At 40.6% G+C, this 16,861-nt stretch overlaps 1 protein-coding gene and 1 long non-coding RNA gene across 2 annotated transcripts; both read right to left on the bottom strand.

The window, feature by feature from the left end:
• Positions 1-409: 409 nt before the first annotated feature.
• On the bottom strand, positions 410-5,310 carry LOC131731744 (solute carrier family 23 member 1-like). The gene is made up of 4 exons (XM_059020996.1): positions 5,238-5,310; positions 4,423-4,580; positions 4,058-4,146; positions 410-1,060 (listed from the first exon to the last, which is right to left on the bottom strand). The coding sequence occupies exons 1-4, from the start codon at positions 5,295-5,297 to the stop codon at positions 960-962; spliced, it is 408 nt and encodes a 135-aa protein (XP_058876979.1). The 5' UTR covers positions 5,298-5,310; the 3' UTR covers positions 410-959.
• Positions 5,311-5,319: 9 nt separating this feature from the next.
• Positions 5,320-16,518, bottom strand: LOC131731745 (uncharacterized). The gene is made up of 3 exons (XR_009325018.1): positions 16,459-16,518; positions 12,471-12,554; positions 5,320-5,356 (listed from the first exon to the last, which is right to left on the bottom strand). It is a non-coding gene; the product is annotated as an uncharacterized LOC131731745 (long non-coding RNA).
• Between the last annotated feature and the right edge of the window lie 343 nt (positions 16,519-16,861).

Genomic DNA, 16,861 nt, shown 5'->3' on the forward strand with positions numbered 1-16,861 from the left:
ATCACCCCCTTGAATGTGCAATGAGGATCACACCGGTCAGCACTTCAATCACACTGGACACGATGATCACCCCTTGAATCTGCAATGAGGATCACACCGGTCAGCACTTCAATCACACTGGACACAATGATCACCCCTTGAATGTGCAATGAGGATCACACCAGTCAGCACTTCAATCACACTGGACACGATGATCACCCTTGAATCTGCAATGAGGATCACACCAGTCAGCACTTCAATCACACTGGACACGATGATCACCCATTGAATCTGCAATGAGGATCACACCAGTCAGCACTTCAATCACACTGGACATGATGATCACCCCTTGAATCTGCAATGAGGATCTGCAATTGAGCATCATGTTGTTGTACCAATTGAAGTGCATTTCTACCTTTTTAATGGACATATTTTTAGATGGTTAGAAGTAAGCTGGGTGACCCTGATGTTTTGTGTTTGCGCCAAACAAAAATGAATTGCAGTATTATGGCCTGTTTCTAATAATGGGAAGATAATAACATTCAATTGTAATGCAAGTGAAACAAGCTGCATGACAAGAACGTTTTTCAGAATGTGTGCTATAAATGAGTAGAGACTGAGCTCACAGCTCAAGACAGACACATCCCAAAGGAAGACAGGAAAGCCTCTTCTAAATGAAGCTCAGAGGTGCTATTTGTCATATGAAAGTTGTGAACAGGGTGGCAATGACATATTTCATAGCAGCATGTGAGGCTACACAGTGCATGGCATTGCACTGAGGTTTATATGTTGTTTCATTTGCTAAACATACTGGTAGACCTACTGTAGCTGTCTGACAAGTGTAGCAGGGTGCATGAATGAAGTACATAATACACACGCTTGAACTGTCCGTTATCCCCCTCCATGCTTCAATACATGCCAGCAAACAGCAACATTAGAGTTTGTACAGTGAATGCAGACTAAGATTGGTCACTTGTGATTTAGAGCTGGAGCAATAGGATTTGAATGTGTACTTCTCGTATCCTTGGTTGCCATATGTGGGATGTGTTCAAGGGAAAAGTCCAGTTTCCATAAATTACATCTAGAAAAACAGAAAAGTGCAGTTAAACATTAAAAACAAATATTCAATGAAAAGAGTGCTAACCATGGCATTAACATGTTCTACTGTTCTTACTGCCTGTTAGCACTTCACAGAATAAGTAAGAGTGATCCTTCAAACACCACTTATGCGTGGAGGGCTTTATAAATCTGAAGGTTTACTATTGTACAATGCATGTGTAATATACAAAATGGAATAGGCAGAGAATGGATATTTCGATACACTCTGTCCAAGTGTAATGTGTATTTATGCCCACTAGGTGGACTCGGAGAATAACATAGAAATTGCTATTCTCTGAGTCCACCTAGTGGGCATAAATAATAATAATAATAATAATAATAATAATTATTATTATTATTATTATTATTATTATTATTATTATTATTATTATTATTATTAAAAGCAGGCAACACACTTGCAAAAGTTTACTATTACAGTTAGTATGACTTTAGCATGATTTCTGAAACATGGTCAGAAGTTAAAACAAATGTGTCCACAAATGATTAATTACATGACAGCAATAATCAAAGCTGACCAATGGAATCATGGAAGACAGTTGTGTACCAAAGACACTGCAAGAATGTGATCTGTATCATTGATAAGAACATGTGATCTGTATCATTGATAAGGACATGTGATCTGTATCATTGATAAGGACATGTGGTCTGTGTCATTGATAAGGACATGTGATCTGTATCACTGATAAGGACATGTGATCTTTCATTGATAAGGACATGTGATCTATATCATTGATAAGGACATGTGATCTGTATCATTGATAAGGACATGTGGTCTGTGTCATTGATAAGGACATGTGATCTGTATCACTGATAAGGACATGTGATCTTTCATTGATAAGGACATGTGATCTGTATCATTGATAAGGACATGTGATCTGTATCATTGATAAGGACATGTGGTCTGTGTCATTGATAAGGACATGTGATCTGTATCACTGATAAGGACATGTGATCTTTCATTGATAAGGACATGTGATCTGTATCATTGATAAGGACATGTGATCTGTATCATTGATAAGGACATGTGGTCTGTATCATTGATAAGGACATGTGATCTGTATCATTGATAAGGACAGAAAACAAATTTATGTTATGGAACATAACCTACGTATCAGAAATGATGACAATGTCTATATAATGCAGAATCCTAAAAAGTCACACAATCTCATTATGGCAGCCATATGAAGTCAATACCTCAAATGATGTTAGTCAACTTAAATGTAAAATGACTTCTACGAAGAGGTACAATCTTGTTTATATTAAATGTAGAAATAGATTTATTCCACTTGCTGACATACTTGTATGTGTACTTTTAGTACAAGGAACATTTTGCAAAGCTTTTGGTATTTTCATCCAGAAACAAAACAGCACCATGACCACAACATCGCAGCTATATGACTTCAAAGGTCACAATGCAGGGTGCTGGTAGCAAGGAGTTTTCATAATGCTGAAAATATGAAGCTGGCATCTGACACGGTTTATAAGATTTGAGCAGCTGAAGCATCGATGGTGATGGATTCAATCTCCTGCTAGGTTTTGAAATTGGTGGTGGATTCAATCTCCTGATCGGTTTTGAAATCAGTGGTGATGGATTCAATCTCCTGATCGGTTTTGAAATCAGTGGTGATGGATTCAATCTCCTGATCGGTTTGAAATCGGTGGTGATGGATTCAATCTCCTGTTCGGTTTTGAAATCGGTGGTGGATTCAATCTCCTGATCGGTTTTGAAATCAGTGGTGATGGATTCAATCTCCTGATCGGTTTTGAAATCAGTGGTGATGGATTCAATCTCCTGATCGGTTTTGAAATCGGTGGTGATGGATTCAATCTCCTGTTCGGTTTTGAAATCAGTGGTGGTGGATTCAATCTCCTGATCGGTTTTGAAATTGGTGGTGGATTCAATCTCCTGATCGGTTTTGAATCAGTGGTGATGGATTCAATCTCCTGCTAGGTTTTGAAATTGGTGGTGGATTCAATCTCCTGATCGGTTTTGAAATCAGTGGTGATGGATTCAATCTCCTGATCGGTTTTGAAATCAGTGGTGATGGATTCAATCTCCTGATCGGTTTTGAAATCGGTGGTGATGGATTCAATCTCCTGTTCGGTTTTGAAATCAGTGGTGATGGATTCAATCTCCTGTTCGGTTTTGAAATCGGTGGTGATGGATTCAATCTCCTGTTCGGTTTTGAAATCGGTGGTGGATTCAATCTCCTGATCGGTTTTGAAATCAGTGGTGATGGATTCAATCTTCTGTTCGGTTTTGAAATCAGTGGTGATGGATTCAATCTCCTGTTCGGTTTTGAAATCGGTGGTGGATTCAATCTCCTGATCGGTTTTGAAATCAGTGGTGATGGATTCAATCTCCTCTTCGGTTTTGAAATCAGTGGTGATGGATTCAATCTCCTGCTAGGTTTTGTAACAGGGAGAGCGTTCCGCCACACGCTCCTCTGGAGACACACTGCTGGCTGGGCTTCACCAGCACTTGTGGACCCGGGCTCTTTTGATCTCAGTTTTACTCCTTCACTTCGACCACATAAAGTGATCGGTTCAAGTATTGAGTCAACAAAGCGCTTTTCATTCCCAGGTTTATTCAGTAATCAGGTATGGAGTTGAGTTCCTTGGAGAAATAATGTGCATGCAATCAGAAAGTGAATAAGTGAATGGGTGGATACAGCCTCTCACTGTCAGCAACGTATCATTCTGTTGAAGTATAAATGTCCTCATTCAGGGAGCTGCAGCAGTTTTCATTGTGTTCAAAGGGATGAGGCAGACCTCTTTCAGTGTGAACACAGGGGGCGCTGTTTCAAGGAAATATACACATGGGTAGAGAGGCATCACACAAAGAGGTCTATATTGATTCAGTAAATCAGTGGATTTTATATGGGGTGAAAGCAGACTTTAATTACAGCATGCGGCTGATTAATGAACCAGTGATTTTACCCAGCACCCTTCACTGTACCTTCATCGGGGCATTTCCACTTCTCTAGAGCAAGAATAGCTCGAGCAGGAACAAGAAAAGCAAACGCACTGGCCTGAAACAAAGGAAGCCTGGGAAACAGTGGAATCATCTCAGAAACAGTATAGTATTAAGTTGCTAAAACATGTTTCTTTCAAAACTGCACATTTGAGACCTATGTATTGAATGGAATTGCGTGGCAGAGTTAGTTAAAGCAATGATGTATACACATACAGTTTCACAATATTTTATTTCTTACTCACTGCTTGTAGTTGATATATACTGTATTTGAAGTCATAGGTAGGAACTATACAAAGCTTCCTAATGATGCTAAAGGAAATAAAATGAATACAAACATAGCTCCATACCTGACTCCAAATGTGGTCTGTATTAGTGTTGTTATCCCCACACAAGTGAAAATGGTCCCTACGAGCTTGCTCACAGTGTCCTGGTCCTTCCCAACACAGAGTGATTCAGCCAGCAGGAATGGGACTGCAATAGTGCCACTGAAACATGTCAGGTAATGCTGACAGAAATACGACTGTGTTAGAAATGTACAACTACTGCCTCTGGTGCAGCAGGAGCTGGGAATGTGAACACACACTTACTGCTTTCCCTCCTGGATACCCAGCTGCTATCCAAGACTCAGAACAGGATTCCAGCAATCTTCAGAGCTTTACTTCAGAGCTTTACAGTTAAGGGATATATGATTGCCTGTTACATTTCCAGCTCTTCAGACAGCTTCACAGACACGTTTTGGTGTTTGGTGTAAACTCTTGTTCAAACATGTTCATGAACTCCAGTCTATTTTTCTCTAACCCATGGTAGTGAAGAGACCAATGCAGTGCTTCCTATGGGACCCCAGCCAAGATCTGCAACTCCCTCCACACACAGCAGTGCCTTACCAGGAGAGCTGCAGGACTGTATGTACTGGGAGAGTCAACCATAACTATTGGGATACCAAAGATATGAAGTGATCAAACCAAGGTCTGAGTGTGGTGAGGGGGTACCAAGAGTATCAGGCTATAGAAACAGAGATAACTGATCTGTTTATACAATTCATAGCTTTTACCTGAAAACTGAGCAGAATACAAAGATTTATCTGACCCAATACATGCTGAAGATGAGTATCAGGCCATAGCAACAGAGATAACTGATCTGTTTATACAATTCATAGCTTTACCTGAAAACCCAGCAGAATACAAAGGTACCATGGAGGGACATCTTCAATCTTGTACATCATGTCTGATCCAGAGTTTTCTTGTGCTGCTGCAGCTTTCCATTGACAATCGGCAGTTCATCCTAAAAGAAAACATGCCAGATATAATAGCAGGTTGTAACAGCAGCAGTAAGCATGGCCAAGTAAAACAATGAAGGGAAAGTTACAATCACTCTTGCTGTAACAGTGCATGCCATGTGTAAGCATATCTACAGTGTTGCTGAACAGGCTGTAGGGTTTAACACAGTGCATCACTTTCCCCAGCATCTGCTTTATTGTACGTATTCCTGCAATATCTTTTCAACATAATGGGGATTGTTTGGATATTTGTATTAACATACCCCTGGTCATAAATCTGGTAAAAGCTGGCACACTCACAGGTGCTCAAAATAATAATGAAAACAAAAGGCAAAATTAAAAGGGAAAAGAAAACATAGTAATAAAACTACAAAATAAAGGTGCTGCTTATGCAGTGTCCCCACTGCCGCTAAGCTGGTCAGCTCGGGATCTCCGTCCTACGCTGTTATGCACTATACACTGGGGTGGCCAAGGTTCCCCTATCACTACACACGTCCCCTCAGGTACGTAACAAGAGATTTTAATAAATGGTTTATTTATTGCTGGCTGTCTTCCTCAGCCTGCTTGCCTGTTGGTCACTCGCTCCAACCACTGCGTTCTTGCCTGGTCTATGTTTACACTGGCCTTCTCAGCCAGCGCATCTGTGTATTCCCAATCACACCCACCCGAATGCATAACCAAGCGCAGTACTTATGGGCCAAGCAATCCCCCAAGGCCCGCCTCAGCCACTCAGAGAGAGAAAGCCAACACACCCTCTTCCCCACCTCTCTGTGTCACTGCCCATGACTGACAGGCGGATCTACAAGGCTGCTGCCCCCTTCCTGCAACACCACACATGCACCAGATAGTCAGCACGTTACAGGTAGTTATTCTCATTTGAAATCAGTGTCTAAATGTCTTCTGCGTTCACAACGTCACTTGTTCACCTGTCCAATCAGAAACTTTTCATTGGTTCCCAACTTCTATGAAACAGGTAGTCATGCTTGTATAATGGTGAGCCATGGTAACAATGGTACATGCTCAGCACTGCCATGAGAAAAGCACAGGAAACTGCAGACTGACCATGCAAACGATACCATGGCAAACTTTTATCAGGGTGTGTGGAGAGCCATCCTCACAGTCACTTAACAATGGCCTGCATGTACTGTATGGAAGCTTTAGCTGTAAATATCTGTTTTTGTGGTACTTACATGCTTCATTTATGTTACAGAGATAAATGAAATGGATAGTTTTGTATTAACTTTCCTGTTTGTATTAATGTTTTAAAAAAAAAACATAGTACTAGCTTATAGTGTTTTTTTCTGTTGATATTGTAATATCAATTAAAAAACGACTTCTGTTTAAAAGTTTTTTTTCCTTGTCTCAACTTTTTTTTTTTTTGTGAATTTAGTCGTCGCCAATTATTTTACCCCGGTTTTCACCCCAATTTAGCATGCCCAGTTATTATCTGTATCCTCGGCTCACCGCTCGCAACCCCCCCGCTGACTCGGGAAACGAAGGCTGGAACACGCGTCCTCTGAAACGTGTTCCTGCCAAGCCGTCATTTTCGCACTGCAGATCCACAGCAATGCCACCAGACCTATAGTGCCGCAGGACAGCACAGATCTGGCGGCTCCACTGCAGAGCCACAGGCGCCCTATCGGCCACAGGGGTCGCTGATGCACGGTGAGCCGTGGATTCCCCTGCCGACCTAAGCCCTCCCTACCCGGGCAGTGCTCAGCCAATTGTGCGCCGCCCCCTAGGAACTCCCGGTCACGGTCGGCTGTGACATAGCCTGGATTCGAACCTGCGATCTCCAGGCTATAGGGCACATCCTGCACTCCGCGCGGAGCGCCTTTACTGGATGCGCCACTCGGGAGCCCCTTTGTCTCAACTTTTAAAAGGCACACACCTGTCAATTATCATGCTATTAAATTCCTAATTGCCTTATTATCAGTGAAAGTCACTAGAAATGTCAGAGGGAGTGTTGCTGGTGTTTATTAAAGCTGCCTGTAAGAAGCACATGCAATATAAAGGGACTATTACAGATTATGTTAAAGGAGCAGAGTCCAACTGAGTCAGAATGTATTATTAATGAACAAACCAGTGGAGACGTGGAATGTGAACGAGGATCAAGCACGTGAGCATGTTATACAGCAGCCGTCTCTGTAGAAGTATACAGTGATGTACAAGCTTCTATAGTATATCAAGGCCAGGATACTCTAACACAAGTAATACTGTGCTTCAGTGTGCGCACAACCTAAACTGACAAATGCCATTTATTATAATTAAAGTTACGATTTTGTCACGGAGGTCACAGAAATTGAAATAAAGTCAGTGAAATCTTGGAAATGGATGTAAAAACACTTTTGATTAGGCATTCCTTTATTTCCTTTAAAAATAATGCAGTGTCCCATGCACTGAAAATACAAACCTGCGAGTATCTGTAAATGAATGCAGTGTCCCATGCACTGAAAATACAAACCTGCGAGTATCTGTAAATGAATGCAGTGTCCCATGCACTGAAAATACAAACCTGCGAGTATCTGTAAATGAATGCAGTGTCCCATGCACTGAAATACAAACCTGCGAGTATCTGTAAATGAATGCAGTGTCCCATGCACTGAAATACAAACCTGCGAGTATCTGTAAATGAATGCAGTGTCCCATGCACTGAAAATACAAACCTGTGAGTATCTGTAAATGAATGCAGTGTCCCATGCACTAAAAATACAAACCTGCGAGTATCTGTAAATGAATGCAGTGTCCCATGCACTGAAAATACAAACCTGCGAGTATCTGTAAATGAATGCAGTGTCCCCATGCACTGAAAATACAAACCTGTGAGTATCTGTAAATGAATGCAGTGTCCCATGCACTAAAAATACAAACCTGCGAGTATCTGTAAATGAATGCAGTGTCCCATGCACTGAAAATACAAACCTGCGAGTATCTGTAAATGAATGCAGTGTCCCATGCACTGAAAATACAAACCTGCGAGTATCTGTAAATGAATGCAGTGTCCCCATGCACTGAAAATACAAAACCTGTGAGTATCTGTAAATGAATGCAGTGTCCCATGCACTAAAAATACAAACCTGTGAGTATCTGTAAATGAATGCAGTGTCCCATGCACTGAAAATACAAACCTGCGAGTATCTGTAAATGAATGCAGTGTCCCATGCACTGAAAATACAAACCTGCGAGTATCTGTAAATGAATGCAGTGTCCCATGCACTGAAAATACAAACCTGCGAGTATCTGTAAATGAATGCAGTGTCCCATGCACTGAAAATACAAACCTGTGAGTATCTGTAAATGAATGCAGTGTCCCATGCACTAAAAATACAAACTGTGAGTATCTGTAAATGAATGCAGTGTCCCATGCACTGAAAATACAAACCTGCGAGTATCTGTAAATGAATGCAGTGTCCCATGCACTGAAAATACAAACCTGCGAGTATCTGTAAATGAATGCAGTGTCCCATGCACTGAAAATACAAACCTGCGAGTATCTGGAAATTGCTTGGTTGATGCACGCAGTATTTACGCGTTGCTACGTAGATCTGCGAATGAAATAGCTGAGCGAGCAAGCATGTAAATCGAGGACAGCAAAAATGCAAAAACAAACATTGTGAGTGAGCTGTTTCAAGAACATAAGAACATAAGAAGGGTTTCAAACGAGAGGAAGTCATTTGGCTTATTGATCACAGAATCTCATCAAGCAGTTTCTTGAAGGATCCCAGGGTGTCAGCTTCAACAACATTACTGGGGAGTTGGTTCCAGACTCCCACAATTTTCTGTGTAAAAAAGTGCCTCCTATTTTCTGTTTTGAATGCCCCTTTATCTAATCTCCATTTGTGACCCCTGGTCCTTTTTTATTTGCTTGAATCAGATCGTCTCATAGTCTTCTTTGTTCAAGACTGAATAGATTCAGTTCTTTTAGCCTGTCTGCATACGACATGCCTTTAAACGACAGAGGCTTTCTTTACAACATGCTGTTCGTTTCAAAATCATGGAAAACTCTATTAAAGCCTGGTTCAAACAGCACTTCTGTTGCAGATGAATGTGATTTGTCAGGCACAGACAGGTAGCTGTGCAGCTTCACTATGTGCTGTATGGGACGCATCGCGTCGCAGCCCTTTTGACTGCGCAAACTGGTTGCAGCTGGTGTTCATACTTTAAATACAGACTGCATTCGTGGAATTGGATACATTTACATTTAATATTAGGTTAAAGAAACTTAAAGTCATATGGCCTCAACATGGCAGCCATATTAGGTCAGAGGCCAATGTCATGGTCACCAAGACATTGATCTTGCAGGGTTTCTACACCCTGCAGATATGAGGTAGTGGAAGTACCTCATTAATGGAGATAACAGCAGTCAAGAGGATGGCCAGGATCGACGTGTTTCCATTCGCCAGACCAAAAACAATATCACATCAACTAGGTTAAAAAAAGGGGTTTGAAGCAAGAAAACTCAACGCAAGTTTTTATTTTTTGTATCCATAGTAACAAACATAATCATTTTAGTACCTCGTACCTAGTTTCTGACAAGAGTTTTCTTGAGAAAGGAAACGCTCACTTAACATTCTACTAGTGGCAGAAACAATTTACAAAAGATGAGCGAAGTCACATTAAAACAGATAACCAAATCTATATTTCCTGGGTGGTTCAAAGCTCCCAACACACACATGAGGATATTGGTATCTCACCTGTAAACTGTTAATACAGAGAATGATATGTCATCGTGTGCATGGATTTGAAAACGGGTACTGTTCTGTGGTCGGCTGAATGTCATTACATGTTAATAGATTAGAGCAGTAACTTCATAGATGTTTCAAAGAGGTGTTTGAAAGAGAACAAAACAATGTTAATGGTGACAGTGTAATATCTATAGGCTCTAGTTAGAATGCTCCCTGACAAATTCCACTAATAGGACACTGCAACCCACTTTCACATATGGTACGACAGCAACTCCGCAAACAAGCTGTGTGTTTCCTCACATGATTGATCAGCTGATTCCAGAAATCATTCTATTCCTGGTAGTGAACAGATGAATTGTGTCTTTTATGTTGAGCTGTGAGGTAACAGACTTCTTAGGATCTCCAAGCCAATCAGAGCACACGCTTCATTACCTGCTGTATTCCACAAGACCTCTGTTGTAAAGTGCTACAAAATCACTATGTCAGTCTGAGAATGACAAGAGCATTCTTCCCTGCAATATTACATTCTGACCAGTAGAGGTCTTGGGTTCTCACCGGTGTGGGATTGAATAATTAATGACGTGATGGTAATTAGTTAACCAACTACAAACACCTGGATAAAAAGGCTCTGAATGATAGCCTTGTGTGGGTTTTGTAGGATAGCTTAGGAAGCAAGAAAAAGAAAATAAAACAAAACATAAAGAGGAGAACAGATAAAAAAAATAAATAAGATGAAGGCTGGGTCACAGGTGTGGAGGAAGACCTGACCGAAGGTGGGTCACGGGATGTGAAGGAAGGCCTGACCGAAGGTGGGACACGGGTGTGAAGGAAGGCCTGACCGAAGGTGGGTCACAGGTGTGGAGGAAGACCTGAGCAAAGGTGGGTCACGGGGTGTGAAGGAAAACCTGACTGAAGGTGGGTCATGGGGTGTGAAGGAAGGCCTGACTGAAGGTGGGTCACGGGTTGTGAAGGAAAACCTGACTGAAGGTGGGTCACGGGTGTGGAGGAAGGCCTGACCAAATGTGTGGGTGTAGGGGTGACAAGCGAAAGGGGGTGACAACACATATGTTTGGTTTGGAGTTTTTTGTGTCAAAGGAACAAGTATAGATAGTACTCCGAACGGAGTTAGGTATTTTTTTGTTTGCTTGTTTTGCTTTCCTTGTATTTGTGAAAAATAACCTTGCCATGTGGAACTAATTAAAAACACCTGCGGGTTTGAACTTCAACTGCACGACTCCAGTAATTTATTATACCAGCCCCGGCCCCTCACCACAACCTCACACAAAAACCCAATTGAGTTGGTTCTTTATTCTCTATATCAGTATGTTTGACGTCACCTACTTTAAAGAATCATCTTGTTTCCTAACAGCCTGAAGCCGTGCGTCCTGCCTGCTGTCCCCTTTTAAACGAGTTCCCTGGTCTGGCTTTGAATTTGTCGATCCCTTTTAAAAATTAAAAGCGTCGATCAAGTCTCCTATTTTTGAAGGCTAAATAGTTATTTCAACATAACCTAATGCTTCATACCATTTAGCCTTGAGATGAGTATAGACTATTAGAGTATTAAATAAGCATAGTAGGGAAGTCCCACTGTTTGGAACAGGGAACAGCGTGTCTGGGATTGTACTTGAGTATTCTCACTGTTTGGAACAGGGAACAGCATGTCTGGGATTGTACTTGAGTATTCTCACTGTTTGGAACAGGGAACAGCGTATCTGGGATTGTACTTGAGTATTCTCACTGTTTGGAACAGGGAACAGCATGTCTGGGATTGTACTTGAGTATTCCCACTGTTTGGAACAGGGAACAGCATGTCTGGGATTGTACTTGAGTAGGTCTCAGAAGTGCTTCTGCTCGGGCTGACCCTTAACAAGCCACATACTGTCTTTGATTACAATGCTGATATGTCATTGCACCGCTGTCTTTGATTACAATGCTGAAATGTCATTGCATCGCTGTCTTTGATTACAATGCTGAAATGCCATTGCATCGCTGTCTTTGATTACAATGCTGAAATGCCATTGCATCGCTGTCTTTGATTACAATGCTGAAATGCCATTGCATCGCTGTTTTTGATTACAATGCTGAAATGTCATTGCATCGCTGTCTTTGATTACAATGCTGAAATGCCATTGCATCGCTGTCTTTGATTACAATGCTGAAATGCCATTGCATCGCTGTCTTTGATTACAATGCTGAAATGCCATTGCATCGCTGTTTTTGATTACAATGCTGAAATGTCATTGCATCGCTGTCTTTGATTACAATGCTGAAATGTCATTGCATCGCTGTCTTTGATTACAATGCTGAAATGCCATTGCATCGCTGTCTTTGATTACAATGCTGAAATGCCATTGCATCGCTGTTTTTGATTACAATGCTGAAATGCCATTGCATCGCTGTCTTTGCATCGGTTAACAAACCCTTATTTTCATACCTTTTTCTCCCCTGTATAGCTGATCGCATCGTTCCTGTGGATATTTGATATTTGATCATCAAGGTCATCAATTTGAACCCCATCCTAAAAAAAATAAGTAAAAAGAAGAAATATATTTTTTGTATTCCATTTGTTTGAAGTGTGTGTTGCTATTGCTTGATCTCTGTACTGTTTGAAGTGTGTGTTGCTATTGCTTGATCTCTGATATGTTTGAAGTGAGTGTTGCTATTGCTTGATCTCTGGTATGTTTGAAGTGAGTGTTGCTATTGCTTGATCTCTGGTATGTTTGAAGTGAGTGTTGCTATTGTTTGATCTCTGTACTGTTTGAAGTATGTGTTGCTATTGCTTGATCTCTGGTATGTTTGAAGTGAGTGTTGCTATTGCTTGATCTCTGGTATGTTTGAAGTGAGTGTTGCTATTGCTTGATCTCATGTTTGAAGTGAGTGTTGCTGATGCTCGAGGTGAAGTGAAGCAGTCACACTGCTGGGAAGTTCCTAAAAAGGTGCAGAGTTCAAGCTCCTAAAAAGTTGCAGTTGAAGTTACTTATAAAATGTTATAGCTAACTTGAAATTTGCAACTGTTAATTTGCAACTGTACTGAATTGTGTGGTGATGTTTTTATGTGGACTAATACACAGCTTTGGATGTTTAATTAGTACATTGTGTAGTATATGTACTGCATACTAGACCATACTAAACGAAATGGATTATATTAATGAATTGCTTGCTTTGTAACTAATTCAGGAATGAGTTCACAGCAGTAAGAGTGAAGAAATGTACAGCTTCTGTGTTTGTCTTTATTATTGCTAACAAGAGATACGCTTATTTAGACATTAATGGTTCAGACTTATTGTGACAGCAGTGTGGAGTAGTGGTTAGGGCTCTGGACTCTTGACCGGAGGGTCGTGGGTTCAATCCCTGGTTGGGGACACTGCTGCTGTAACCTTGAGCAAGGTGCTTGATCTAGATTGCTCTAGTAATAACCCAACTGTATAAATGGGTAATTGTATGTAAAAAATAAATAAATAATGCAATATCTGTATAATGTATGTGTGCTATCTTGTAACAATTGTAAGTCGCCCTGGATAAGGGTATCTGCTAAGAAATAAATAATAATAATAAAACAAACTTTCATTTTCTGAAGCTTACAGTATTTAACATCATTTTAGACAGAGATACAGTATATTAACTGTTTAAAAACATGAATGCAGGGTCACAAACACATCTATGCAGTCAATGATATAGCAATAGTATGCCAGTAACATACATCTTTACCATGCCTGTAAATTCAATGTAAGATGATGACCACACCATATACAGTGCCTATAGAAAGTCTACACCCCCTTTCAACATTTTCACCATTTGTTGCCTTATAGTCTGGAATTAAAATGCATTATAATAGTTTTTTTTTCATTTATCTACACATCCTACCCCACATCTTCCAAGTGAAAAAAATATTCTAGAAATTTGTAGAAAATGAATTAAAAATAAAAACTGAAACTGCTTGGATAAGTATTGAATCTGTTCAGTCTTGAATAAAGGAGACTACGCAGTGATCTGATTCAAGCATTCAAAATCCTAAAAGGTATTGACAATGTCGACCCAGGGGACTTTTTCGACCTGAAAAAAGAAACAAGGACCAGGGGTCACAAATGGAGATTAGATAAAGGGGCATTCAGAACAGAAAATAGGAGGCACTTTTTTACACAGAGAATTGTGAGGGTCTGGAACCAACTCCCCAGTAATGTTGTTGAAGCTGACACTCTGGGATCCTTCAGGAAGCTGCTTGATGAGATTCTGGGATCAATAAGCTACTAACAACCAAATGAGCAAGATGGGCCGAATGGCCTCCTCTCGTTTGTAAACGTTCTTATGTTCTTATGTTCTTAGGTGTCCATCCCCCTTGTAATAGCAATCCTAAATTAGCTCAGGTGTAACCAATCGCCTTCAAAATCACACATGAAGTTAAGTGGCCTCCACCTGTGTTAAACTGTAGTGATTCACGTGATTTCAGGATAAAATCAGCAGTTCCTGTAGGTTCCCTCTACTGGGTAGTACATTTCAAAGCAAAGACACAACCATGAGCACCAAGGCTTTCAAAAGAACTCCGGGACAAAGTTGTTGAAAGGCACAGATCAGAGGATGGGTATAAAAAAATATCAAAGGCCTTGAATATCCCTTGGAGCACGGTCAAGGCAATTATTAAGAAGTGGAAGGTGTATGGCACCACCAAGACCCTGCCTAGATCAGGTCGTACCTCGAAATTGGATGACCGAGCAAGAAAGAGACTGATCAGAGAGGCTACCAAGAGGCCAAGAGCTACAGGCTTTTATGGCCAAGACTGGTCAAAGTGTGCATGTGACAACAATATCCCAAGCACTCCACAAATCTGGCCTGTATGGTAGGGTGGCAAGAAGGAAGCCATTACTCAAGAAAGCCCACCTTGAATCCCATTTGAAGTATGCAAAAAAACACTCTGGAGATTGTGTAGCCATGTGGCAAAAAGTTTTGTGGTCTGACGAAACTAAAATGGAACTTTTTGGCCTAAATGCAAAGCGTTATGTTTGGCACAAACCCAACACAGCGCATCACCCAAAGAACACCATCCCTACTGTGAAGCATGGTGGTGGCAGCATCATGTTATGGGGATGTTTCTCATCGGCAGGGGCTGGGGCACTTGTCAGGATAGAAGGAAAATGAATGGAGCAAAGTACAGAGAAGTCCTTGAGGAAAACCTGCTGCTCTCTGCAAGAAAGCTGAAACTGGGACGGAAGTTCACCTTTCAGCATGACAACGACCCAAAGCACACAGCCAAAGCTCCATGGAGTGGCTAAGGAACAAAAAGGTAAATGTCCTTGAGTGGCCCAGTCAGAGCCCCGACCTAAATCCAATAGAAAATTTGTGGCATGACTTGAAGATTGCTGTCCATCAACGCTCCTCTAGGAACTTGACAGAGCTTGAACAGTTTTGTAAAGAAGAATGGTCAAATATTGCCAAATCTAGGTGTGCAAAGTTGGTAGGGACCTATCCCAACAGACTCACAGCTGTAATTGCTGCCAAAGGTGCTTCCAACAAGTATTAACTCAGGGGGGTGGAGACTTATCCAATTATGATCTTTCTTTTTTGTATTTTTAATATTTAATTTTTTTTGTCAATAAAAACTTTTTTCCCCTTAACAGTGTGGAGCATGGTGTGTGGAAAGTGGAAAAAATTCTAATTTAAATGCATGAAACTCTGAGGCACTGACGCAACAAAATGTGAAAAACGTTCAAGGAGGTGTAGACTTTCTATAGGCACTGTATCAGCTGTAGGTCCAGAATACTATAGAATAAGAATGTGCATCCATGGTGTTTAAGACCTCTAGGTCTTGATAAGCAAATGTGTTACTTCATGATAAATATACTTAAGTAACTGTATATGTAGTATGTGGAATAACTTGTTGTGTTCTCAAGAAATGCACATATAAGTGTGACAGATGAATGGATGAGAGACACCTCCCTATATCCCTACCATCTGATCCTCCCAATAACTTTTGCTTAGTCATGCTAATACCAAGTTTCATCACAATTTAATAAACATTTTTCCAGACAGCAAATGTGTGACATACAGATGGACACATATGTAGACAGACACCCCATATATCCCCACAATCTAATCCTTTCAATAACTAAATCATGTTGTTAGCAAGTTTCATCCTAATTGGTTAAGCACAACATACATGCACATGTATAACCACCCCAACTGCATTCCCTGCAATAACATTTACTTACAAGCTACTGCCAAACATCAGCATATTGATAAAGAAAGTACAGATAATCTCAACGCGAAGGCTAAACCCTGAGAGCTAGCAAATGAGCCTTCAAAGTGATAATAAGGTACTTTGACTGCTTTACATTTTCTGTGATACTCTTTTCACTTAGGGTTCAGTTCAAACCTACGATAAACAAACACTGTTCAGAATGCTGGCATGGCATAGTAACATGAATTACCTTCGACTCTGTGTCTTCAAACGTGTTGACCATTTTATGAAAGAAGATTCTGCATACGGCTTGTATCTGAAACTGCCTCTGACTGCACAGTTTTATTGAGGAAAAAAATAAGAAAGTTAATAATTTTAAGAGTTTGGAAGGACTTTACCCACACTACTAATGATAAATATTAACCTAAATGATCTTTTCCCTGGTTAAGGAACTGCTTAGCCAGTTCTTTGTGAAATTGGTGCTGATAAACATGTGTTAATCATTGGTGTCTCTACAAGGATGTCTTTAAATTGCAGTGTTAAGAAATAGGGCACATTAGCAAACTAAAAAAAAAAAAGGATTTACCAACATACTTAAAATGGACACTAATTATAACCATTTTAGGTTATGAAATTAAAACACTGACACTTAA

Source organism: Acipenser ruthenus, unplaced genomic scaffold (genome assembly GCF_902713425.1).
Source record: "Acipenser ruthenus unplaced genomic scaffold, fAciRut3.2 maternal haplotype, whole genome shotgun sequence".
In the NCBI taxonomy this organism is placed as follows: domain Eukaryota; kingdom Metazoa; phylum Chordata; class Actinopteri; order Acipenseriformes; family Acipenseridae; genus Acipenser; species Acipenser ruthenus.